We start from the raw sequence: 24,549 nt of genomic DNA, 5'->3' as shown, positions 1-24,549 counted from the left end.
GTCCCGATGTGATTTCAGTGGACTACTTGCATGCCTATGTGTATTGCTGGATTGAAGCTTTTGGTGAGTAGAATAACTTTTATTTATCTCCTGAAGCAGTTTCTCAAATGAAACATAGAGCTATTTGAACTGTACAGGGGGGATCTTCTTAACACGAGAAAGTGTACGTTGCTGACAAGTGTTCTTCTACATACACGAATATCACGTTGCGTTGAAAAAGAAAGAATTTCAGTTCTTCTGGTACCTTGTTTGTAATGTATGTTTTTGTCATCTGAGATAATAAATAAACATTGAAGTCAGTTTCATAGACATACAGGCGGTGAGGATTTCCGGTCTGTCTTTCTCAGTACCAGGTGGTTTAGCAACATGATATGGGATTAATTTACTGGAGGACATACTTTTTGTCTGAGGCAGGGAAAACAAATAAACCCATCTTTCCCCATTTGAAACTAAGATTTAATAGCCAGAATAATAATTTTAAAGAAATCATGTATTATGCTACTGTAGACATTTGTCTGCCTAGTGCTGGTTTTTCAATATTTAGTAAATTCTTGACATGTTTCTTATGATGGGAATTTTTGTGGATAAACTTTATCTTTTCAGCAGAGACAATTCTAAACTAATTCCAGTTTCTTCCACTGGCCTTTTATTCTAGTATAATGTGAGAGGCTAAGGTAATGAGATGGTGACTAACTTAAGTCTTTTGTAATACAAAGTAAAACAAAAAAAGACAACAAAAACAAAACCCTAAATCATCAATCTAATTAATGTCTGTATGCCACTTGCTGTTTTGGCTATTGAGTTTCTTCTGTGCTTTCCAGCCCTTTACAGTCTCCTTTACATGCTTATATTCGATTAAATTTCATTTGTCTCTGATCACTGTTGCTTTTCTCCTTTCAAAACAGTATGATCCACAAAATGCACGTCATTTAAAGAGTAGGGCACAAATACTCTTACATAAGGGTTGTATACAGCTCTTAATTTATCTTCACAACCTCAAATGGTTTGATTTTCCTTTTTGGTTCCTTTATATGTAGAGGTTTGCACTGAACTTCTTTATTTATTACATATTTTTACCCACTGGGTTCTGATCAGTTATATGCAAGATGGTTTCAATTTTTTTCTTAAATGTTTGTTCTGGTTCAACAGCACAGGTACAAATGATCTTTTACTAAACAGTTAATTTTGCATGCTATCAGTCTGTTTTCATTTTTATGTAAGTCTTTTTTAGGCTGAAGATAAAACATTCTAAGCGCTAAAACCAAGTTTGTGGGATGCATGTGATTCTTGCTGTAATTCTTCTGCACACATAAGTTGAAGTCCTTAATTAGGGTATTTGTGTGAACAGCTCAATATAAAGGCCCTTGCCTAAATTTTATAGCTAAATTATATTTAATACTGTTCGTTAATAAGATTCCACTGAATTCTTAATGTCTTAGGCATTAAAACCTTCAACTTTTAATGACCAAAGTATTTATTTGAAAATAAATCTTTAGATAATCTGTAGATGCTATGATTCTATGCTGCATTTGTACTTCAGATTTTGTATTTGTTTAGCAAACATCAAGAGTGTGTGTACATAATAAATAGTCTGAGAATTTCTTTTTGTTTTCACATTGCCATTTTGTATGTCAAGCTAACTATTTAATGTTTAGAACAACTCTATAGTATTTGTAGCACTTACTCTACAACGGATTTTTTTCCAGGTCAAATGGGTGATACTTTTCTCTAATGTATTTTTAAGAATCATATTTTTCTTCCTAGGGTGTGGACATAACTGCAGCTATGAATGATCGAGCGTTGGCTCAGAAAAGACTCAACGAAAACACGTTTGATTTAGAGGCCATGTGCATGCTAAATCGTGCACAGGAACAGGTATGTTGCACTTTTTATCAGTGTTTCAATCAAGTTAAAAAGTGTAGATGTTTGCTTTTCATATCACTGTTATTTCCTACTGTGTTTAAATACAGTATTCGAAAGTCCAGCTTATAGGGATGTCTTTAAAAATTTTGCCTTTAATTTGCACTTCATAATACTAGTACTGAGGATGAACAAACCACGAGCCACAAACCTGCTGGGCTCTGAGCTCAGCTTTCAGGGTTAATGTGAAAAGATGCTCAGCTTTTTTGAGATATCTGCTTTGAAATAAGTTTTGTCAATTTGCTAAGTGTGAGACAAGAATCATAACAGTTACTGAGAGTAGAAAAATAAGAAAAATTTTATTCCAATCCTATGTTGATTTTTATTTTCTAGATTGATGCCTGGGCTCAATCAAACTCCATACCTGGCCAATTCACAGGAAGTACTGGAGCACAGATCTTGTCCTCGGATGAGCTAACCAACAGTGGTCCTCAAGCGTGGATTAGAAAGGTAGAAGTTATGCAGACATACTTGTCTGAATATCACGTACTAAATGTTAGCAAAAGTACTGGAACATGCAAAAAAAAAAGGCCTTAAAACTTATGGTAATGCATGTATCAAATGCAACAAACAGATTGAGTTAAAACTTTCTTTGATCAGTTTTACTACTTGCTGCTGCTGTGTTCATTTTTGGTATGCGTTAAGATGTTGAACATGACATTTCAGTTGAGCGTCTAAAGTACCGCAATAAGATGTGCGTCTGTTACTTGAGTCAGATTGGTACGTACATACTTACACTGAAATGACATTCATGATACTGGTATGGTTGCAATGGTAGGTCCATCACTACTTCTGTGGGATTGGGGCAGATCAGGCAAGGAGGTTTGAGCCTGGTGTCATTGAAGTTGATGATGTTTTGGCATCAACTTCAGTGAGCCAAGTCCCAAAAGGCCCATTCTGTTTGACTTGGTTCCATTTGATGGTTACTGCTTTGCCTCTATTTATATCACCAGTGTTTTCTGGGATCCAAAGATTTGGAATATTAAACCAGGAGTTGCAACTGGGTTAAATAAGTATGAGATTATCTTACAGTGAAATAGTTACCTCTTACTGCAGAGTAATACTGGCTTATTTTGGTTGTGCGATGCGTCATACATACATGCGTTTTGTAAGTTTTATAAGTCATGCTTCATCTTTGAAAATGAATGCTGAACTGATACTCTTTCAAGAAGTAGAACTGAGGAATTCAAGCAATATCCATTTTGCAAGCAAAATGAATAATGAGTTATCATGGTTATTCTCACAAGTAATGTAGTTGAGTATGTGCTGTGTTTGCTTATCCTTCTGGAATTAAGATGACCCTCAGGACTGGTAGGTTAGACTTGAAACTTAGTGAAAGTTTTCCATAAAACTTTATGTGAACTGTGAACATGGAAGTCTGGAAATACGATGTAGTAAAACTAGAAATATTTTTTGTGAAGATTCATTAATTTATTTTTCGCTTTGTGTAGCCAAGCAATGCAGAGAGCCAGGCAACACAGAGATACAAATTACTTGTTAGATGGGAATCTTTTGGCTTCTTTGTATTAATATTGAGTGTAGATTATACAGTCTTATTTTAAAAATTATAAACTTCTGAGATTTTAACAAAATATTGATTGCAATAAATGTCCCTGCCACTGGAATTCAGAAATAAAAAGCACTCAGCAGGCAGGTGCGTTGATGAGAAAAGGAGAGCTTTTTTACCAAGAGGCTTGTGAAAGATTAGCAAGCCTACCAAGGGTTCTGTCTTTCTGCTTATGTTGAGTGGAATTTCAAGACAAAGGAAAGGGAGCATCTCTTTCCCAACTCTCCTTTTCTCATCCTCTTTTCCTTCCTTGAATTTCTGTGGTGGTGCCCTTCTGTGCCTTGCAGTAACAGGAATGTCCACTGACAACAGCAACAGCAAAGTAGAGTTGTGTTATCTCTTGGTCTTTTAACTTCACTCTGTGGTCTGAATGGAGAAGGAAAAAAAAAAAAGCTTTATATGGAGAAAATTAAAGAAGAGCCTGGTGTCTGGTTTGTGGTGGACATAACTACTGTGAGGAGCAGAAGCATAAACTGGGGTGTTTTATTGAATCTAGAATTAAGAATGAACCAGCAGAAGCACTTGTGTCTTCCTAGTTGCTGTAAAAATAGAGTGGTTTGCAGTAGTAGGCGTCCTCCCTAGCAAGCGTCGTGTGGTTTGTCAGAATGGAGGCTGCTACTGTAAACAAGAAGAGTTGTTGGATGAAGATGAGGAGGACACAGTCCTCCTTCCTGCTCGGCATTCCTCAGCTTGACTTCTTCTGCTCTTTCTAGGTTCCATATTTGTGCACACATTGCCATCATATCCACAGGATGACACATAGTTAAAGCCACGCGCCCTTTCCAAAATACCTCAGGGCTAAAGAAGTCTCTGAATGTTTCCAGGAATGGTGGGGCCAGTGAAAACCTTGATAAAACTTAGGTTTGATTAACTCAGTGTGAAGTCATTTCCTTTGGTTATAGGGTGATTTCACAGGAAATAAAAAAGTGAATTAGGGATAATGAGTTGTGAATGCATGTTATCTTTCTCAGTGACATGAATACAACCATGAAATGCAAAGTACAGGTTGTATTTCACTTAGATACTTGAAATTGTGTAACTTGGTTCTTTTTTAAGTATGCAACGTAACACTTGAAGTTAGACTTCTATTCACTGTCTTTTTTTTTTTCGTCCTAAGAAAATAATGTATTTTTAACATCAGAAAACAAAAGTATTTGTAAACTTCATCTACCGGTAGGGCTGTGAGATTTCTTCAGTTATGTGGCAAGTATAAATTAATGCACATTTCTGACTAAACATGTGGCTTACTGAAGGCATTTTTCTTAGGAGATAGCCATAAGCACTTGCTATGAGAGGACTCATGGACACGTTCAGAAGAGACAGAGCCCATGCCAGCTAGGTGTTTGTCTATCAATACCCGTAGAAGATCTATCTGCGTGTGCAGACACTGTGCTTCATAGAGATAATGACTAGATGAGGTAGCTGTAACAAAACATAAGGGCAGTGTCAGGAGGGGAGTAAAGCTGAAGTACTTAGGGAACTTGTTTGAAGAGTGCTTTTGTCGCTTTGCATTTCCTGGGTATCAGCGTCTTTCTTTTTCTATTCTTTTTATTGTTACTTCTTTTAAAAATGACGCTGCAGAGGTAATATGTACTCAAACAAAAATGTCTGCACATTTCAGTTTTACCTCAACAAAATGTTGAGGGCCTTAGTTATTGAAATGGTTAATGTGACACATTTGAAGGAGAGACACACCAATTAGAAGTAAGGTTGGTTTGTTTAAGTTACGCACTAATTCGTGGTGTTTATTGAGCAGTATTCATAAAGGAGTAATATATCGTTAGGTTTCTCGTATCATCAAACAGTTATAAACAGTATTATCTTCTCTTCTGAAAAGTGATTTCTGTTTCAGTTCATCACCATTGGTGTAATCAGTTCACAAATACAACTTGTTTCAGGGGTTGCTTTTTGTTTTTTTTTTACTATTTATTTATTAGTTTATTTATTAATTACAAATACACAGTGCTGATGACAAACTAGTGGAAGTGGTCAGAATTTTTCCAGGCAAGTTCTCTTGAGGTCTGCTTGTTCAGACTTTTCCAGTCACCCCTTGTTTCTGGGTTTACCAGCTATATAATTCTAATACCCTAAATTTGCCCTCCAAAAGGAGGTTTTTATAACATTTTACATGCACAGTGTAATGCTTGGGATTTGTTTCATTTGGTTGTGCTAAGGCATGCCGCACAGTTTCATAGTGGCTGCTAGAATGCTGTGTTTTGCATCCCAAGTTCTGAGAAGTCAAATCCTTTATTCCCTTATTTCGTAGTCTAGTCACTGCAGGCAAATAAAACACGACCAATAGAGTTAAAACTAAATCTTGTTATTATCATTCACACGCAAGGACTGGCATGTGTCTTGCCAAGCTCTCCTTCTAGCAAGGCAGTCTATCAGAACGTTGATGTTTAGTGCCTTGCATGACATAGTGAGCTTTATTTGGAATTGAAGGCCAGATGGCAAGGCAGACCATGTGTTGGTTACACTGGACTGGCTTCCTCTGCACTCAGTCAGAGAAAAACCTTTATTCAGTCAACCGCAGATGGGTTTTTATTCCTTGTATGCAGAAGCTGTGAAGAGGATTTCTAAGACCGATGGTGAGTGTAGTCTTTGCAAGGCATTTGTAGGAATTCTTCAAGAACATACCATAGAATCACAGAATGGCCTGGGTTAAAAGGACCACAATGATACCTAGTTTCAACTCCCCTGCTATGTATGGGGTTGCCAACTAGACCAGGCTGCCCAGAGCCACATCTCCCTCTTGTGTCAGGGAAGGAATGTGGCTGCTGTTGAAAGTGTCACAGTGTCATGGAAACCTCAGCTACGCTGCAAGTTTCACCAAGTATAGTTGTACTGCACTCGTAAGTTCTGTGGAGTCATTCTTAGAGTAATCTCACAGACATCTCATGAGCTACAGCTGAAACGATTCAACTAAGAGCCTGTAAGGCTGTGTTGTATTTTGTTTAATAAAGAATTGCTCAGAGAAACCTGCCTTCTGGCAGAGAGCTTGGGCTTTAGTGCCGTGTCAGCTTTGTGAGAAGGATATTTTCTTTTTAAACAGCAGCAGTCGATAATGTTCATCAAGATCTCTCAGGTAATTGTGGCTTTAATATTTTGAGCTTTGCAAGTGCTGTTTTATAGATTATTCCATTCAGTGCTGTATGTAATGTTTTTTTCAAAGACAGGTGTTGCAGTCAAATAATGGTGACTGTCCAACTCATAGTGTCTTTCATCAAAAAGCTGTAAAATCATTTTTTACCTTTCTTTTTATTTTATTTTAAAGGCCTTACAAGGTAATTCAAACTTTCGTGGTTTATTTTGCTGGTAATGTTGATTTTTCTCCCTCTCCCCAGTATATTGCCCTAAGGTAGTTAAAAAAGAGGCAGTTTTTACTGACAATTACTGAAAAAATTCTGAAATGATCAGGTTTTACTGCTTAGCCTGCTTTTTAAAGAAAAGCTAGCAACACAAGAATTTGGCTTATTAGTTGTCTCCATCTGCTGGCGGAATTGAAGTGTGCTTTATTTGTCTGACTTCATGGAGTTTAGAGATCAAAATATGAAAAAATGACATATTTTCATGCTGCTCTACTAAAATTGGGATTAAAAAGATTGTAGTTATTTTCTGAATGATTATTTCATTCTGACAACAGTACCAAGTACTTCAAAACTTGGGGTTAGTTGTACTGACTGCTATTCAACTTCATATCCTCCTTCTGGGATGGAGCTGGAGAGGTACCACACTGTCAGGTATCTGTGGGACAAATCTTTTCAGTTTTAAAACTGAGAAGATCTTATTTCTCTACTTCTATTAACATTCTAGTATATTTACGTTTTCAAATGCCATTACTCATACTCCATTAAACCATGGAGTGAGTATGTCAGTACTAAACAGTGAGAAAGAAAAGATGTACATGGAATATAACTGTACAGGTGGCATTAGAGATTCATATTTATTATTTGAAAGATAAATTTTTGAAGACGTTTTTTCCCAGCTGACAGCCTTCTCTGTTAGATCAGTAACCTGAATCAAAGTAGGCTTCTTCTTGCTCCCTTCATATTGAGTTTAGAATTACCTTGTTCAACCCAGCAACATGATGCACAACTACGACTCTTCTGTAATGAAACAAAACTTAATCATTTCTAATTGTTGTTTCAGTTATGCTGTGCATGTTAAAGAATCAGCATATGTAAAAATTCCTACTTAAATTATCAGGTGGGAACACTAGGCCAGGTGTGGTTTTGTTTTTTAGAGGGTTTTTTTAAAAAAAAAATTATTATTTTTTAATGAACTGCATTTTAGAATTTAAAACTCTGGGTATTTCCAGTGTTTGGAATTTATTCGATCTCTGATAATTCCTAACATAGGAGCTCAGGGATTTAATTTTTGACTCTGAGGAGCACTATGTTGTTTTCCTTTTTCTTTGTACACCACCTCCAAGCCCCAGGTTAGTGCCTTGGAAGGTGTGCTGGGAAAGCTAGAGCAGCCTCATTGGGAAATTGCACTCTTTCACTTGTGAACTGAATACACACTGGTGGTAATGAAACAGATGTTCATATTGTAAATTCTATTATTGCAAAGCAGGTACAAAAGAGGAATCGGAACCCAGGGTGACATTGACTGGGGTTTGTATCATTCTCGGCATGGTTGCCCTTTTCTTATGAGAGGTTCCTGGAAAAGAGTGGGGAGGATGAAAAAGGAAGTAAGTAAAAGCTATTCTAGGCGTATAGCTTGAGGCAGTCTGTATCAAAGGAACGATTGTCTCTGTGCACACACACTGCATGGTCTGCACCAGTCAAAAAAGTAATTTCATGGGAGAGGTGAGCTTAACCTCTTTCCTCTTCCACCGGAGCACCTTGATATTAAACGCAGCATCCAGTTGCATGATCAATAGGAGTTTACTTCACTGTTCAATAGGTGAATATTCGGAGAAGTCTTACCACAATCTTCAGGAATTAGTCTTTTTTATTTTTTTAAACTTGCTACCACCATTGGATCGTGGGGATTTCACACATGCATCGTGAGTGTGTGTCAGTTGCAAATAATGGACAGTTAATCCCCTTCAAAATATATTATCCTTGGTCTCTGCAAAAGTAAGACTTCTGTTTTTGTTTACATACAAATTGAAACCAAGGAACTCAATCAGTTATTGTCCAAATCTTAGAAATTCTTACTTTTGCAAGCACAACTCAAAATTAAAGGGGAAAAAAAAAAAATAAAAAGGTTCTATGAATTTGCTTTGAAAGTAAGTGAAAACTCTACAAAAATATTAGACATTGTATCCTCTAACCTACTATGAGAAATACCTGATGGACTTATCAGTGCCAGTGTGTAAACTTGTATATTTTAAGCCAAGCAGTTTTTTGCTGTGATGGAAATGATTGACTTACTTACTTGGGTCAGCGGGTGGGGCAGAAGAGAGATGATAGTTCACAGAATAACCTGTGAACTTTCACCCCTCTATATGGAAACTTGTTTCAGGGTCAAATCCTTGTAGCTGCCTTCTTGCCACGGTCAATGCCAGCCCTACTATTCACAACACTGCGGCCATCGAGGCCTAGGTACGTAAACATTTAAGGAGTTTTTAAAGTTCTTTACATCAAAACAGATTTTTAAAATTTCTGTTGATAAGCTTTCGACAGTTAACAACTATTGTATTAATTTTGATTTGAAAGAATGTGACGACTGCTGCTGCTAAGCTGTGTGGCTAAGCACCTTTTTGCCTTTAAAAAAAGAGGGAAGAAAAACCTGTATCTGTGTCATGTGGATTTTCAGAGTAGAACTTGAATGTGCAACTTCTGTATAATAAAACGGGGGATTTTTTAATATTTAAAATACATGTAAATACTATTTGTATGTCATTACTAAATGTGCTTGTATTTTGTTCAATAAATAGGTACACTTGGCACGACTGTTGCCAGTTAAACAGTTAAACACTGCCTCCATTCACAAGATGAGAAGAGATGCATTGGAACCAAAGTAGTGTGTTTAAAACTGAACGGTTATTGTTTTATTAAGTGCATACGTCGGAAATGGGTCACTTGGCACTTTTGGATTGCGTTAGGATTTTCTTAAGTTGTTCTTTTTGGAAAATACTGATTTGTGTATTGTGTGTCTGCGTGAATTCTGGTTTATACAGCTGTATATAAAGCTAAGGTGTATTTTTCTGAATTGAGTCTGTGAAAGGTTGTTAGAAACGTTTTTGGAAGCTCCCGCTTGTTTTTTAAAAGCCCAGTCCTAACTTTAGGATTTGTCTTACTTCTCTTTTTCTGGATAGGATCAGTTCTTAAGAGCAGCCCCTGTAACTGGAGGAATGGGAGCTCAGCTGATGAGAAAAATGGGCTGGAGAGAAGGAGAAGGGCTTGGAAAAAACAAAGAAGGCAGCGTCGAGCCTATTATGGTTGACTTTAAGACTGATCGAAAAGGTAAGCACTTCCTTAAGTGTTTTATGACAGTGTAAACTTATGCTTCTTTGGAAGGTAGGCAAAATAGCTTGAAATATTAAGCTTCTAGGTACAGCTTCCCTGCAGAAATGTACAGAACGATGTCTAGTTTTTCAGGGCCTGGATTACTTTTGTAGGTACTTTTGTCCTTATGCTGGTGAACTCTTCAAGAAGTTCATTGACTTCCCTTAACCTTTGCCTTCCACTTGAAAAAGTGCTTCTCTGTGGTTCTTAAACTGGAGATACACTTCAGTTGGAAATACAGAAAAGGCAAGGACAGGGAAATGAATGGATGAAAAGCCTCTGAGGTTGGCCTAGAGAAAGTGGCGGAAGCAGAAATGGGGCAGGGTAGAAGGTGGAATGCTTGATTGTCTTTAAGCTGTGGTGACAGCTGAAGTCCTGACATGAAGAGAGTGTCGCACAGATTTTTAGCTCTTCTAAATGGGTTGTTTACTTTCTTAGCCATTGGATTCAACTACTTTTCCATTTCCTAGTTTGATCGTGTTACAGCTACCTCTGCTCAACTGCAGTGATGTTTCCTTGCTTGCTTTCATTTATTATTTCTCCTCCTTTGTAATGTCCATTATTTCCTCTCCTTTATAAAGTCCATGGCCACAGGTGGAAAACTGTTGCACTTGTCTCATCTGATGGAAGAGACTTGCAGGCAGCGAGCTGCTTCTTAAACTGTCTAACCATGATTTAGACAGTTGGCCATCTTACCAGCATATTCTGTGTGACTTCTGTATTCAGAGGAGGTGTTTATGAAAAGCTTTCCATCTGAAATACCTACAGAAAATTTTAAAACTTCAAATAATATACATGGAATTTATTGTTTAATTATTCAATTATGCGTGTTATCAAAGTAAACAAATTAACATTGACTGCAGAAATCATCCTTGTAATTGATCTCCTCAATATTAAAAACAGTGAAAACAAAAAATAAAAAAAATCTCAAACGGGAGATCTTTAACATATTACATGGATCACAACTATTAATATTAAAGCATGAAATGCTTTGAATTATGGATTTGTGCCTGCTTCAGTCAGTGCTCATAATTGAAGAAAACAAAGCATAAAAGCGCAAACGTCATGAAGTTTATTTCTGGAGATGCTGACCTCAGTACAGAGATAGCCATGCTCACTTGATCAAACCACTGGTTAAAACATGAAATAATTCAGTTTGAATATTAAGGTAGAACAGGAGAAATCCTAAGTTAGGAAAAGACCTATTGCTTTTCAAATTCTTAAAACCTAGCAGTATACTACGATTTTATAAGCAGAAGTGCAACAGTTTGAAATTGCAGGACACAATAATAATGTACATTTCAGTTTAATGTGAGAGATGTGCAGACTTGCTCTTCAGCTATTTTTCTTTGCAACCTTTCCATTTAAAGGGGGGAAAGATACTCTGGTGACAGTGATTACCAAGAAAGTATCAGAAAAGTGTTCTTTCTGTAGCTGTTATTCAGTTGCTCTGGTCTTTGTAGGTGCTGTCTCATGCTGGTAAGAGTTCTTTCAGTGTAGTTTTATGAATGTCAGTCAGAGGGAGGAAATTGAGAACAGTCAATTTGAATGTTATTTTTTTAAAGCAGCCTGCATAATGCAAGAGTGGATTTTTGTGATGAGGAGGGAAGAGTTAGCTGTTAATTATATCGCTTGCATTGTTTCGTATCGCAGGAGAGAGGCAGTACTGTTGCACAACCTGTGACTGTTTCATAAATTAAAACAGTTTTAGTGCTACACAGCTTTGTTACAGCTCAAGTTTCTCATCTTAGAAAGCGTACACCAGGGTCTTCGTGTGGTTTCAGATAGAAATTTCCTTGTGGAATTTCCAATTGAAATTTCAAGGTGTGAAGCAGGTTCAGATCCGCGTTGTGCTGGGCAGTCTGTAACAGAGAGCTTGGTGTCTGCTTAGTGACACGGGGAAGCAGTGAGATGGAGCTCAAAGAGAGCAGTCTCTGGCACGTGGTAGATCACCTGTAAATACTGCTAATCCTTGTGATGGATGGGCTTTGCTTAATTCTTACCTGTTTAATACATATGTTGTTTTGAATATATGGAACATTGAGCATTGAAACAGAAGCCTTCTTGTGCTTTACTGTCATCCAGTAATTTGCTATTGTCTCTGTTTAAAGGAGCTTGGTGCACCAGCTCTCAGCAAATAGCAGAGCTGATTGGAGTCTGTTGCAGCCTTTCTGAGAATCCACTGTGACAGGGGCGAGATGTGGAGGGAGGGAAAAGCAGTATTAATGCAGATGAATGAACTGAGAGTTTTTTGTTTGGGGGAAACTTCTTGGATGTTTTTCATATCAGCTTCTGTAAGGAGGGGGGAAAAAAAAACAGAAAAGACTGTGTGGCTTAATGCCACCTGACAAGTCATGTAAGAGCTGCATGAATATTGGGATGAAAATCTGATAAGGAGAGGAAGGTTTTCTTTTCAAGTAAAACCAGTAAGCAAGCAAAAAAAAAAAAAAGCTGAAGGAACAGAAGGAACTGGAAACAAGTGCAGTATCTCCATGTCTTTATTCACCAAAGCAAGGAACAGAAACAAAGAGAGGTAAGGAACAAAGTAATACTGAAGGAATGAAGTCTTGAGAAGTTTTGAACCACCATTCACCACATATTTAGTTCAGTTACAGGTATTTAAGGTAAGGGCAAAATGAATGGAAAGAAACCTGAGTCTCTTGGTAAGTACGGTGTAGTTATTGGTATTTGGTACATTTTTGACAGTTGTTATGCTTTATCCTTTGCTCTTGAGAGATTTCAAAAGCAAAAGTGTTTGGCTTCTGTGTTTCACAGTGGCTTCCAGTGAAACTTGTTACTCCTGCTGGGCCCAGTTGCATGTTTATCTGGTACTTCGTATTTCAGTGTGACTGAAATCAATGTAATTAGGCTGTGAACTTGGACATGAAATACATACCCCTAATAAAGAAAGCACAATGTTGGAAGTGTTACTACTGTTTCACGTGATAAAAGGACATGCTAGATACACTCTATATAGTCAAACAGAAATACTTCACATGCCTAGTATGCTTAAGGGCAAACTGTTAAGATATTGGATGGCTTTTGGGTTGCACGACACACGTTAATAGCGAACAAGAAGATATCTTTATCTCTTGTTCAGCATTTCTCCAAAGAAGATGCAGAAAACCAGATGTTTTCTGACTTGCATAAGTCTACCCAAAGTCTTCTACTAGCTGGTTGTGAACAATGTTACTGGAGCACTCATAAGAATGTGTGTAGCATGGAGGGAAAAAAAATGCTGGATGGAAGGGAAGTTTGAAAGACTTCTGGAAAGCATTTGTATGATGTCACCATATTTTGTCTCCACTGATACATGTCATGCTTTACAATTTCTGAATTTTCATAAGTAAGGTGAGACTCACATATACAAACTTCATGTTTTGTCCAGGGCTTGTTGCTGTGGGAGAGAAGGCACAAAAGAGATCTGGACATTATGTCGTGATGAAGGATCTTTCAGGTGAGATTTTGATCATCTTTGGAAACGCTCAAAAGGTTCATTGAAAATGAATAGCAGCACTGAAATTTCAAATGCATTTTGGCTTTAAGGCAAACATCCAGTTTCTGCATTGATGGAGATCTGTAACAAAAGAAGATGGTCACCACCTGAGTTTGTGTTGGTGGATGATAGTGGGCCTGATCATCGCAAACACTTCATCTTTAAGGTGAGTCTGAATTTGTTTGTTTACTGTTAGCTTGTCTATTAAAGTGTGATATTAAATTCATCTTTATATTTCTGTATTCCAGAGGTGGCTGGGGTATGCTGGGCAGTGTCTCAGTGCTAGAGTATCAGAGCCCTGTTTCTGTGAAAGCCATATCAGGTCTCTCCAGCGCATTAATCTGCAAATCCATCAAGGAACTGTGATACCATTCCACGGCTTACTAAAATGATTAACTTGTGTGGAATCATATTCTTGCTTCTTGTTTGCAGGTGTGGTGCAAATACAATTGTAAAGATAGTGAAAAGACTCGGTCTTTTTTTTTACTTTTAGGTATCTTAGAATGTGATCTGTTTTGGTTTTTTTTCTGTTGTGCTATCTTGTGTTAACAATTTCCATCTGGAGGTGATTCTTGCAGGCTAGACGTGAGGCACTTCCTAACATGTCCTTTTTCCATCCGTCTCAAACAGGTGAGAGTCAATGGAAATGAATACAGGCCTACTTTTGCCAGCCTTAATAAGAAGCATGCTAAAGCCACAGCAGCAACTGCGGCTCTCCAAGCGATGGGACTTGTACCAAAGGAAAGCATGGTCAATACCACCATGTTTAGGAGTGCCTCACACCGCTAGATATTGTTTTTTATATTGACATTATTTCAGATAATTTTACTCTGCACAAAAATGGTATTTGCCCTTTCATGTTGTAAATACATTGGCAATTCCCACGTTGTAAAAACTGTACAGACACCTTCAGGTTTTTCTTTTGTACCATCAAAATGTATTTAAATCATACTTAGTTTTTGGTATGTTTATATTGTTTACATTAGTGATGTAATTATTTCTTAAATGACTAAATCAGACGACAGACTCTGGAGGCATCAGTAATCTAAACCCTTGTTTTAAAACTCATGCGATCTCTCCTCAATATGGAATGTTAACACTTTCATACTGTTTTGTACTATGCTGCAGTTTTCCCTGGTCTCGGTAAAGCTACTCTTGCACTTTTGCCTGGTGAAAGCTGGTAAAAGACCACGCAGCTTACCTTAGTCTAGTCGAGGCTGGCGTGTACTGCTGGGCAGATACCGGGCCAGTACTGTGACCCCTGGGAGAGAGGGAGCTGTGGTAGCAGCCCTGTTGTACAGTGCTAACGCCACCGCTTCTCTTGGAGTTTTGTTTGGGGTTTCACTCGGTGCTGCACCGCAGCTGGCCATGCAGCTCATCCTCTAGGACGTACGCGATGAGGCAAAAGTCTTGCTTTAAAAGGGATGGCAGAAAGTCCAGCAATGGAACCAGCGAGACTTTTGAGATGTAAAAGTGACTCTCCCTGCATGTTCTGAGAAGGGAGATGATGGAGTTGTCTATTCCAAACAAATTAACACACTGCCTGATGTTGATTGTATGGATTTGTGGTTAATGTGAATTTTAAAGTCTAACAAATCTACAACTGGACTGGGGGGAGGGAGGGAATAGAATGATGCTTAAATTGTTGTACCCAACTTGGTCAATAAAGCAGCACAAGTTCATAATCTTAATCGCTGGTCAGTAAGCAGTAATTAAAATCTATGCCAAAAGAGCTTTGTGAAGAAACGCACAGTGCAAACGTATCGCTTAACAAGAGTAGCAGCAGCCATTAGAGCTGCAGAATCTGTTCTAGGCAACTTCACTTGCTTTGGACTATTACCAAATGAACTCCTTGAGCTTGCATTTTCTGTAACGGTACTCTGCCCTCAAGGAGACAATCTGATCCAGAGTTGTGGCAGTTTGATAAGGGAAAGGATATAGGAAGCTTTTCCTTTTATTTTTTTTTTCCTCTTAATTTAAGAAGTATTAGTTCTTTAGCTATGTGCACTTTGAATTGGAAAGGGCATTGTACACCTTTAGCCAGATTTGTCTGTGTTTTGAGCAGACTGCCGGGATTACAGCAGTACTTTGTTACTGTGGTAGTTCAGGTGCTTATTTCCGAAAAGTCTTTGAGGATTTTTTTGTATTACATCAACTGACCAGAGCTTCATCGGGAACAGGAACAAATTACAATTTGTATGCAGTAGGACTGTGCTCAGGCCTAAAGTGAACGACCTTTGCAATGGCAGTAGGATCTTGGAGGTGGTGAATTAATAGTAGCTCTTCCTCCGCAGAGTAAATTATTTGTGTGTGCTCTCAGCTGTTACTGAACAAGGTATCTTCCTTTGCCCTCAGTGGACAAGTACCAGTGTCTCGTTTTGCATACAGCAGAGAAGCAGTACTGTGTTGTCCACCACACACCCACAAAATAAACCCCTTCATTAGTCTATCAAAGCACTCTAGAAATGACAACTTCTTTTTTTCTTTTTGTGGACGTAGTTGTCTCTAATTAAAGTTTTCTCCCTTTGGCTTCTCACCTTCAGTCTCTGTGTAAAATTGTTTGAAGATCTCCTTGCCTCATTTTCTGAACAAGTTGTAAGGTTGAGAAACAAAGCTAAGCAGATGGTACAGCGATGGAAAGACGGACTGTGGGAGAACTGGGGATTGTATCCATTTTAGGCAAGTCCAGCTTTCTGATGTCTGACTCAAAGCTGTTAACTCAGGATGTGGGAGGCAGCTCCTATTCAGGCTTCTGTTCAAATATCTGCTGATACAGCTAAAACATCAGCAGTGTTGCTCGTGCTGTTCCGTCCGTGGTGTCCATATAAGCACAGGTTTTGGATCTGTTCATTATCTGGAACATAATCTGTTGTACTTTGTTAATTTTGTTCTTTCGGGGTTTATATTCTCCGTGTATATTGGAAAGATATGTTTTGAGGAACAGATGAATTCAGTCCCATAGAAGACTCCATTTCAAAAGTAACTGTTCAGGCAAATTCTGGATTTCACGCCTTAAAAGACGTGGTACTGTATGTAGATCTAACCTTTGATTTTCAATACTTACAATATTAATATCTGTAATACTTCAATTATGACACTTCTTGACTTCGGGGTTTCTGTTTTAGTTTCATTCCTGTTGTTTAGAATGATAAATGAATTTAGTGTGGAGATGTCCTTCTGTTCAGTTTGTAAATTTGGTTGGAGTGTCCTTTGCATGCAGGAATAGACAAGTAGTCCTATTAAAAAGAGTAACTAGGAAACACTCTCTCGGGACCTGTTTATTTATGGGGCACTTCAGCTGTCTCAAAAGTGAATGGACTCCTGGAACTCGAAGGCATCTCTGTGCCTGCTGGGTTTTTGTTGTTGCAGGATTGCTTTCCTAGCAGTGCTTTCACTGATAGTGCTTCCGACTTCCCTGTGGTGCCTGAGCACGTAGAGCCAGCAGCCACCAGAACCAGTTCCAGACAGTCAACTAAGTGGTAGTTTTAAAATAGGGGGATGGAGAAACAGCAGAGTCAAGTATAATAACTGCCAGGCTTGCCAGAATTGGTGCTGGTTTCTCTCCCGTTGTCTGACACCCTAGATTTAAAGATCTAAAGCTGCCCTTTTGTACTGTAAGGTAGGGACTTGAGGTCTATCTAGGTTTTCCTGATGCCCTGGTCTTCTCTGTACTGTGACCCTGCCAGTGCCGTGGTAGTTACTGTGCAGTAACACTGTAAACCTACACAATACTCGTGTAACTGCCTCAGTCTGCAGTGATTTGCTTAGAGCTGGTTGTTAGGTCCATCAAGCAGACTATCACTGCTTCAGAATGATGTCAGGTGAACAGGACACCACTGTAGTGAAAATAAAGGTTGCGTGACTACAAGTATTATTCTTTTCTGTGCAAAATACCAGAATTACAAATCTTGCTGGAGTGCATAAGCATGATGGTATTCTACTTACTGCTCTTCAGATCTACTATTTTTTGCTGCAGGAAGAGGCTCACCTGATAGCTGTGTGATAAATGACATTATACACATCTCCAAAGCAGCAGTAGCGTAACAGATTACATTAAACGTGAACATAGGCTCTTGCTATGAACAGAGCAACATCACCTTGCTGCCTTTCATTTTCTTCTGCTTCCATCAGGTGTCATAACCCTAGTGTGTTGTTGTAACTTGTTCTGGTGCACGCTCCATTGTATAAACTGCCTGTTAAAAATCTTATTTTGAAGTAAGTAAATGAAGATGGCAATGTTGGAGGATTATGGCAGCAGTTCTGGGGCTCCCAGCCTTTTAATCTGATTCAGATGCAATTGGAACTGTTTGTACCCATCTGATTTCTGGTTTTTGCAGTTGAAGTTACACCTCAACCAAGAGGTGTAAAGTGCTGAGATTTAGGCCAAGCTTCTGGCTTAGTGCTGTAAGCAGGGCTCAGAGGTGATAGGATAAGAATTCCACCCCTCAGAAGTGGCTACACATTACTGCACTGAGCAGTAGCAGCAATTCTGTGTTTCAGAATAGAATATACACATAGGTGCAAAAAAATACAGGCCTTCCACCCTGAATTCAGATCAAAAGCAGACCATTTTATAAAATTTTATTTTTAAAAATGCTTTCTAAAATACAAAAGGAGATGTCCAGGGCCTTTTTCTCAGTTTCCTCCGAAAACCCCTCACGGTCTTTTATTGCTGTGATGTGCAAGAGTTGGCTGTGACGTTGGACTAGGTTACTTAGCTCCTCTAACAGCATGGGTGCTGCCCTGCAGGCCTGAAGGAAGCACAGCAACTTCACACTGGAGAGCTTTGTGCTCCACCTCCTCCAAACAGCACGTACCTAAGACTTCCAGGCATATGCAGAGTCCTTCATTTCCAGAAACCGGAGGGAAGATTTTCCCAGTGTTGGCACCTGACTCAGTTGATCCAAAGTTTTAGAATGCAGCCCGCACTTCAGCAGGTCTTTACTTATGGTTTCCTGAAGAAGAGAAACACGTAATACACATTTCTGTCTGAAATAGCTGTAGTTTTCAATGTTCATTTATGTATCTTTGGGGAGCTCCCAAAAAGCTAGTTTTCTGATGAGCCCATTTCTGAGACAGGAAAGGCTGTCTTCTCTAGTTTACTTACCTTCTCTAAGGCAGGGCTCGCATTATGGAGATCAGCGTTAAACACAGCCGTTGGTTCATGCGTATACAGCACTGCAGAAAATGCTCCCTGCTGTGCAGACTGCAGCAGCATGGTCAGCAAGTGGAGAGAATGAGGCAGGACAGGGCCTACGATCTCCAAACTGAAGATATCTTCGTATGCCAGGCGGACCCTGGCTTTTGCGTTCATACTACGAGCCTGAAACCAACAGCACGCAGGATTACATTTTGAAACCAAATCCAGATGGTTGTTCATACACCTTCATACTGCAGTGCCATAAGCCCGTGAAAAGCTCAAAGTATTTTAAAATATCATCAACTTCAGTACATACGAGTATTATGTTTTTAGCATCTACCAGCTCCTAGAACTGTGATACGCAGGAGTATTTTACAGTATTAGGGAAATCATCTGCAGAAGAACTTTGCGTGCCACATGAGCAGCTTCTCCAGTGGCAGAGGACTGCACTATCTGCACAGGGAGCGTAACAGTTAGTGCCCACCACCTCCCACAGTTACAGGTCAGAGGCTCTCATTGCCTGTTGAAGTATCATCTCAGTAGACCCTGTATGATCTCAGTAGCATTCAAAGGTGAATCTTCTAAGAACGTTTTTACAATCTGGGAACTACTTAACAGCTACTACGATAGGTAGAAATAGTGGGATTTCAGTTCAGCACCACAGGTTACGTGGGTAAAGATGACTTTGGAGGAAGTCCATATTGCAGTCAATGCCAATTCAGGCTCTAGCATCAAAAATCACTCTGCTGTACCAGAAGAAGGTAGAGCTTTCCGCTTATTACAGGAAAAGAGATTGCTGCATTACTTACTTTGAGCGTCTGCATTGTTCCACCTCGGAAAGCAACAGGAGACAAGAGAGTGGGAGGAAGCCCTGCCTGTGGACCTGCAACAGCCACCAGGCTCTTACAGTTTATCAGGAAGTTCAATAAAGTGAACGTGTTTGTTCCTTTCACCACTGCGAGGGATTCAGGTCTGTGATCCACCTGCACTTCATGCTTCTCTTTACGACTGAATTGACCAGAGTTGAGGGAAAAACTTAAGCAGCACAGCAACTCCAAACAAAACCCACTGCCCCTCTACCTTTGACCAATCATTAAAACAAACAGTTTCTCCAAAAAAAACAAGCCTTGAGCTCATTCAGATTCCTTACATCGATTACTTGGCAGCATCTTACACCTGACTGATTATTAAAGCTGAGAGTAAGAATGTTTTCAGGTCCACTGTCTTACAGCTGGCAGGTAGCAATTATTAAAACAAAGCTTGCAACTCCTACTTTTCCTATGAATCTTGCATCAAAACATAAAAACATGAGCAGCTCAGTTTAGAGCAGTAGTCTGCTTTTGAAGGGATTCCCCTGATTCCCCCACTTATGATGCACTGGTGCGGGCTAAGTCTCAGAAGTTGGAAGGACATTCCTCTTGGATTCACCAAAAGGCAACAGCTGCAGGGCTTTCCACTGCAGGAAGTGGCGAGACAAAAAGAAAGGATACAGTTTAATAGAAACAGCATCTGGTTTTTTAACCTTGTCTTGGACTCCCATCTCCTCAAGCCAAGAGAAACCATCATCATCATCATCACTTGAAGCAGCTTCCCTAAGAAACAGGATCACTTTTAGGAGGATAAAACTTGCTCAGAACTTTTCAAATAAAATGTGCAGGAGTCCAGAAATGCCTCAGAACTGCAGCATTTTAGATTTATGACATACTCGCCATTCTCAGGGCTTCTACCCACTTCAGGGTCATGAGCAACTTCTGTTTCCAAATTCCCTTCAGAGTTTTTCTGTTTTCTGCTTCTACTTTCTTCTACCAAAGGTAGAGAAAACTCTATGCCTTGAAGAGAAGAGGAAAGAAAGCAGTGAGTGGTTTTGGAATGCACAGCAAATGCTATGTATTGGTTATTAAAATGTAAGTCAGATTGGTTTCACCTCACCTTCATTTCTCATGGCTTCCCTTAAACCTCTGGTGGTGGGAGAAATCACTGCTGTGATAACATCACTTCCCGCCAGACCAGCTGCACGGAACAGGACAGTAAACTGGTAAGTGCACACATAGAAGTAGGGGCACAGCTTGGCTTTGAGCAGATTGTATAGAGAAGTAAAGCTGACAGACCTGCAAATGAGGGGAAAAAAAAAAACAAACAAAAAACCAATTTTGTAATTGAAATTGTTTGCTGCTGATGGATCAAGCTGGATTTGGCTGGGTGTTACTGATGTGTGCTCCAGCCAGGCTTGAGACCACAATAAGCGATCAGTCTGATTTTCACATGCACTCAGCATCCAGGAAGTTGCTCTGAACTCCTGTGAAGCACATCCTATTTGCAAGTACTATGCTTTTCTTGCATACTTGCCATCCAACGTGCAGTTTTACATGGAGCACCAAAGGCAACCTACTAACAGGATTCACAGAAATCCAAATCAACTGTGGTCAGAGGAGGACATTAAACACACCAAGGTAGCTTTGGTCTTAGAGGCAGTCCCTAACCTGATCCTCAAACTAAGTGCATACCAGCTAAAATAATTAAACAACCAATAAATCAAACATATTCTCATAAAAACAGAAGGAACTTACGCTGATTTAAATCCTAGGATCTTGATCTTACTACCTACACTTAGGCTCCACCTTACCAGTCGCTCATCAGTGCTTGTTGCAAGGCCTCATCCTGTGCCCATGGACAGGCTTTTCCTGCTATCTTTCTGTCTGCTCCAATACGAGGGAACAGCTGCAGCCACGACAGTGATGGGTGAAGCCAGTAAACAAGGCTCTGCTGAAAGGCACAACGCAGTTCTGTGGACAGTTTTGGTTCCTAGATTACAAAAAGTATTTTAGGAGAACAGAAATACTTTATTCAAGGCAGAATCACAACTGATGGAATTAAAAAAAAAAAATAATACTGGATTAGGTGCTAAAAAATGGTATCACAGGTTTGTGATTAAGCCAGACTGAAGATGGGCAGTGACTGGAAACTGCTTGCAGTTGAAATTAACAAGCCACTCAGTCACCAGTTTGCCACAGATTACATTTTTGAGTACGCAGTGGATGGAATTAAATAGCTGTCTACATGAGTCTTATTCTCTACACAAGTAAGACCAGAACAAAACAAGCAAATCTTCACTGCCAGTACATTTAGGGAGAGGTGCAAAGATTCCCCCTTATAAAGCAGCAGCTTCCAGCTCCCATCTGAAGTTTCATTACCTGTACACTCTGTGGCAAGTTTATTTCTGCTGCTCTGCAATGCTGAACAAACCCCTGAGCTTCCTCCTGTGCTTTTAAATGCTCTGCCCAAGTGAAAGATTGAGAAGACGTAAACAGAAGTCGTGTTTTGATACTCCAGTCTGCAGGAAACTCGTGTCTCGGTGAGGGGGGGACATCAGGGGTAGGAACAGGTAAATGAAGATCCTTTAAAAATGGAAACAGCATCAGTTAATCCATAGTCAATTAATAAAACCAACCAACCAATGATGCAGCTACCTATGCACATTTTCACATGGTCAGGCTTCCTCCCATCCTGGCTCAATACACCCCTCCTGGCAGGCAGAGCAGATCCTAGACAGGACAGTGGCTGTTACAAGGCACTAGTGGAGCTCCACAGCCTTCACAAGGAGAAGGCGAACCTGCTGTTTCCTGTAAGTTTCTGTCCAACTCACTTTAACAGTACACTACAAGTCTCTCCCTTGTAAGGAACTACTTGCACTAAATCAGGAGCACGTACTTAGGCTTCCCAGAGGATAACAAAAAATGTTGGAGTTCCAGGATGGTTTGGTCTGAGAAGTTTTTCTGTTCTAAGTTACTCTGAGCTTAAGTTTCTGAACCTATAAAAGCCTCTGACACCATCAGCCTGAAGCTCTGCCAAGGACTGTTATTCTCTTTCCTATTTAGGCAGTTTAGGGAATTTTCTCAAATGCTGACATTTTAGTACATCTAAAGATGTACCACCAAATTCTAAGTATGTAGAATCATAGAATCTTTTGACTTGAGTTGATCTTCAAGGGTCCTTTAAAGGCCATCTGGTCCAACTCCTTTGTCATGAGCAGGGACACCCACAGCTCCATCAGGTGCTCACAGCCCCGTCCAGCCTGACCTTGAGTGTCTCTAGGGATGGGGCATCCACCATCTCTCTGGAAAACCCGTGCCAGTGCCTCACCACCCTTACTATAAAAGACTTCTTCCTTATATCCAGTCCAAACGTCCCCTCTTTAAGTCTGAAACCGTCTCCCCGTGCCCTATCACATCGGACCTCACTGAAGAGCCAGTCCCCTTCTTTAAGCAGTTAACCAGCTCGGGCTTTTCCCGAGGTCAATGCAGCAAGAGGCGTTTCAGAATCCTTACGTGAGGCCCCGTACCTCGGGCAGCGCCAGGACGTCGGTTCCCTCTGAGATCTCCACGTTCCGGGCCGGCTTATCTTCTCCTGCAGACTCTAAAAACTGAAGGAAAAAAACGTGAGATTGACAACGTTAAAACAGGCTTTTTGCAGAGGAATCTCACGAGCCCCTTCCCCTCAGAGCGGATCTCTACCTGCCAGAAGGGCACAGTGGAGGCGGGCCCCCGCCCGGGCTGCGCCGGCTCCTGCTGCCGCCAGACCGGCTGCCGCGGCGCATTGTCCAGGCTGGAGAAGGGGTTACGGCGGACGGACGTCGAGGGGGCCCTCGGGGCTGCGCCGCAGGGCTGCGAGGCAGCGGGCTCGCTTCTCCGCGGCCGCTTGCGCTTCAGCCGCAGCGTGGCCGGCGGCTTCTTGAAGCCCGGCGAGTAGCCGGGCACGGCGGCCGCCATGGCTGAGAGCGGAGCGGCAGGGCGGGAGCCGCCGTCCCCGCTTGGCGCCAACGGGACCGGGCTCCGCCCCTGGGCGGCGCTGAGGTGTGGTGGCGGCCGCCATTTCCTCCGGCCCCTGGGGGGCGCGCGGCACCAGGGCGAGCCGGGCTGGAGCATCCTCAGAACCAAGAAAGCCAGGCTAGCTCAGCTTGGGCCGAGCTCAGTTCTGCCGGCACTGCTCTCATCCCGATATGCTGCAAAGCCTCAGGCTGCGTTGTGCAGTCGGCTAGGCACCCAGCTAGCACTGGGGTGTGTACCTTTCTTGGCTTATTTTACAGCTCCAGGAGCTGCACCATCTTGCTGTCAGCTCAAAACTGCTTACATCTGTCAATGGACGTTTGAAAGAAAGAGTTGCTTAGGGGTCCTTATGAACCCTTCTCATAGAATCATAGAATCACAAGGTTGGAAAGGACCTACAAGATCATCTGGTCCAACCATCCTCCCATTACCCTCGCTACCACAAACCACTAAACCATTTTGTTCAAGTACATCTACATCTACAGCTAGCATTAAAGAACATTAGAAAAAGCTGAGATATCTCAGCCAACTGCAAGCAGCACTGGGCAGCTTAATGCCTTAAATGAACGGACATTTATCTCAGGATCTGATCCAGCTGGAAGCCTAAACACAGGCAACTTCAGCTATGGCTAGCACATCTGAAACAAGTGTGATCTTAAAAGCAAGGAGGAAGCAACATGCTTTGAGAAAAAACAACAGCCTCTACCCCCCAAAAAATTAAAAAAAAAATCACAGCAGTTCCCTCTCTGCCAATCTGTTCTAGGAATAGGACCAAGGTTAAAAAGGAGAAGTGAAAGAGCACAGAATATGAGGATCTCATAGGAAAGAAAAAAAAGAAATATAACGTTACAGTAACAAGATACATAAAGTATCTGAAACTTCAGAATTGCAGGACTGTATTAGCTGCTGGACTGCTGATAGTAAGTAAGGTTTACTGTTTCGGGTTGCTAAAATGAAGAAAACCAGCAATGAGGGAACTCCTGCTCTCAGTACCATCTCTCCCCTCTCGGATCCCTGCCAATCCTGATGGATTTCCCATTCTGCCTTTCAGCTACATAACAGCAATTTTAAAGATAATTTAAGACCTTCAGCACACTGCAGACACTGCTCAGTCTTAATGCAGCCAAATAAAAGCAATTCGG

At 40.5% G+C, this 24,549-nt stretch overlaps 2 protein-coding genes across 5 annotated transcripts in view; one reads left to right on the top strand and one right to left on the bottom strand.

Annotated features, from left to right (window-relative positions):
• SON (SON DNA and RNA binding protein) overlaps positions 1–16,704 on the top strand; it is a 38,186-nt gene extending 21,482 nt beyond the window's left edge. For 2 of the 4 annotated variants that reach the window (XM_042866538.1, XM_042866535.1), the window contains 6 exons: positions 1,765–1,875; positions 2,254–2,370; positions 9,759–9,906; positions 13,337–13,405; positions 13,495–13,610; positions 14,075–16,704. In XM_042866538.1, the coding sequence (XP_042722472.1) occupies positions 1,765–1,875; positions 2,254–2,370; positions 9,759–9,906; positions 13,337–13,405; positions 13,495–13,610; positions 14,075–14,233 (720 nt within the window). In that variant the 3' untranslated portion in view covers positions 14,234–16,704. Of the gene's footprint in view, positions 1–1,764; positions 1,876–2,253; positions 2,371–8,962; positions 9,043–9,758; positions 9,907–13,336; positions 13,406–13,494; positions 13,611–13,692; positions 13,877–14,074 lie in introns of those variants that run through there. The other 2 variants (XM_042866536.1, XM_042866539.1) reach the window with 2 other exon arrangements.
• Positions 16,705–18,045: 1,341 nt separating this feature from the next.
• DONSON (DNA replication fork stabilization factor DONSON) lies at positions 18,046–23,350 on the bottom strand. Its single transcript, XM_042867288.1, has 10 exons — positions 23,096–23,350; positions 22,924–23,004; positions 21,776–21,979; positions 21,208–21,386; positions 20,514–20,692; positions 20,290–20,413; positions 20,075–20,176; positions 19,394–19,592; positions 18,552–18,767; positions 18,046–18,399 (listed from the first exon to the last, which is right to left on the bottom strand). The coding sequence occupies exons 1-10, from the start codon at positions 23,348–23,350 to the stop codon at positions 18,262–18,264; spliced, it is 1,677 nt and encodes a 558-aa protein (XP_042723222.1). The 3' UTR covers positions 18,046–18,261.
• Positions 23,351–24,549: the final 1,199 nt, after the last annotated feature.

The sequence above is a fragment of the Lagopus leucura genome, unplaced genomic scaffold, assembly GCF_019238085.1.
Source record: "Lagopus leucura isolate 7727_CA_CO unplaced genomic scaffold, USGS_WTPT01 Super-Scaffold_100001, whole genome shotgun sequence".
Taxonomy (NCBI): domain Eukaryota; kingdom Metazoa; phylum Chordata; class Aves; order Galliformes; family Phasianidae; genus Lagopus; species Lagopus leucura.
The sequence above is the reverse complement of the archived record's forward strand: the minus strand, read 5'-3'. Positions and strand labels throughout refer to the sequence as shown.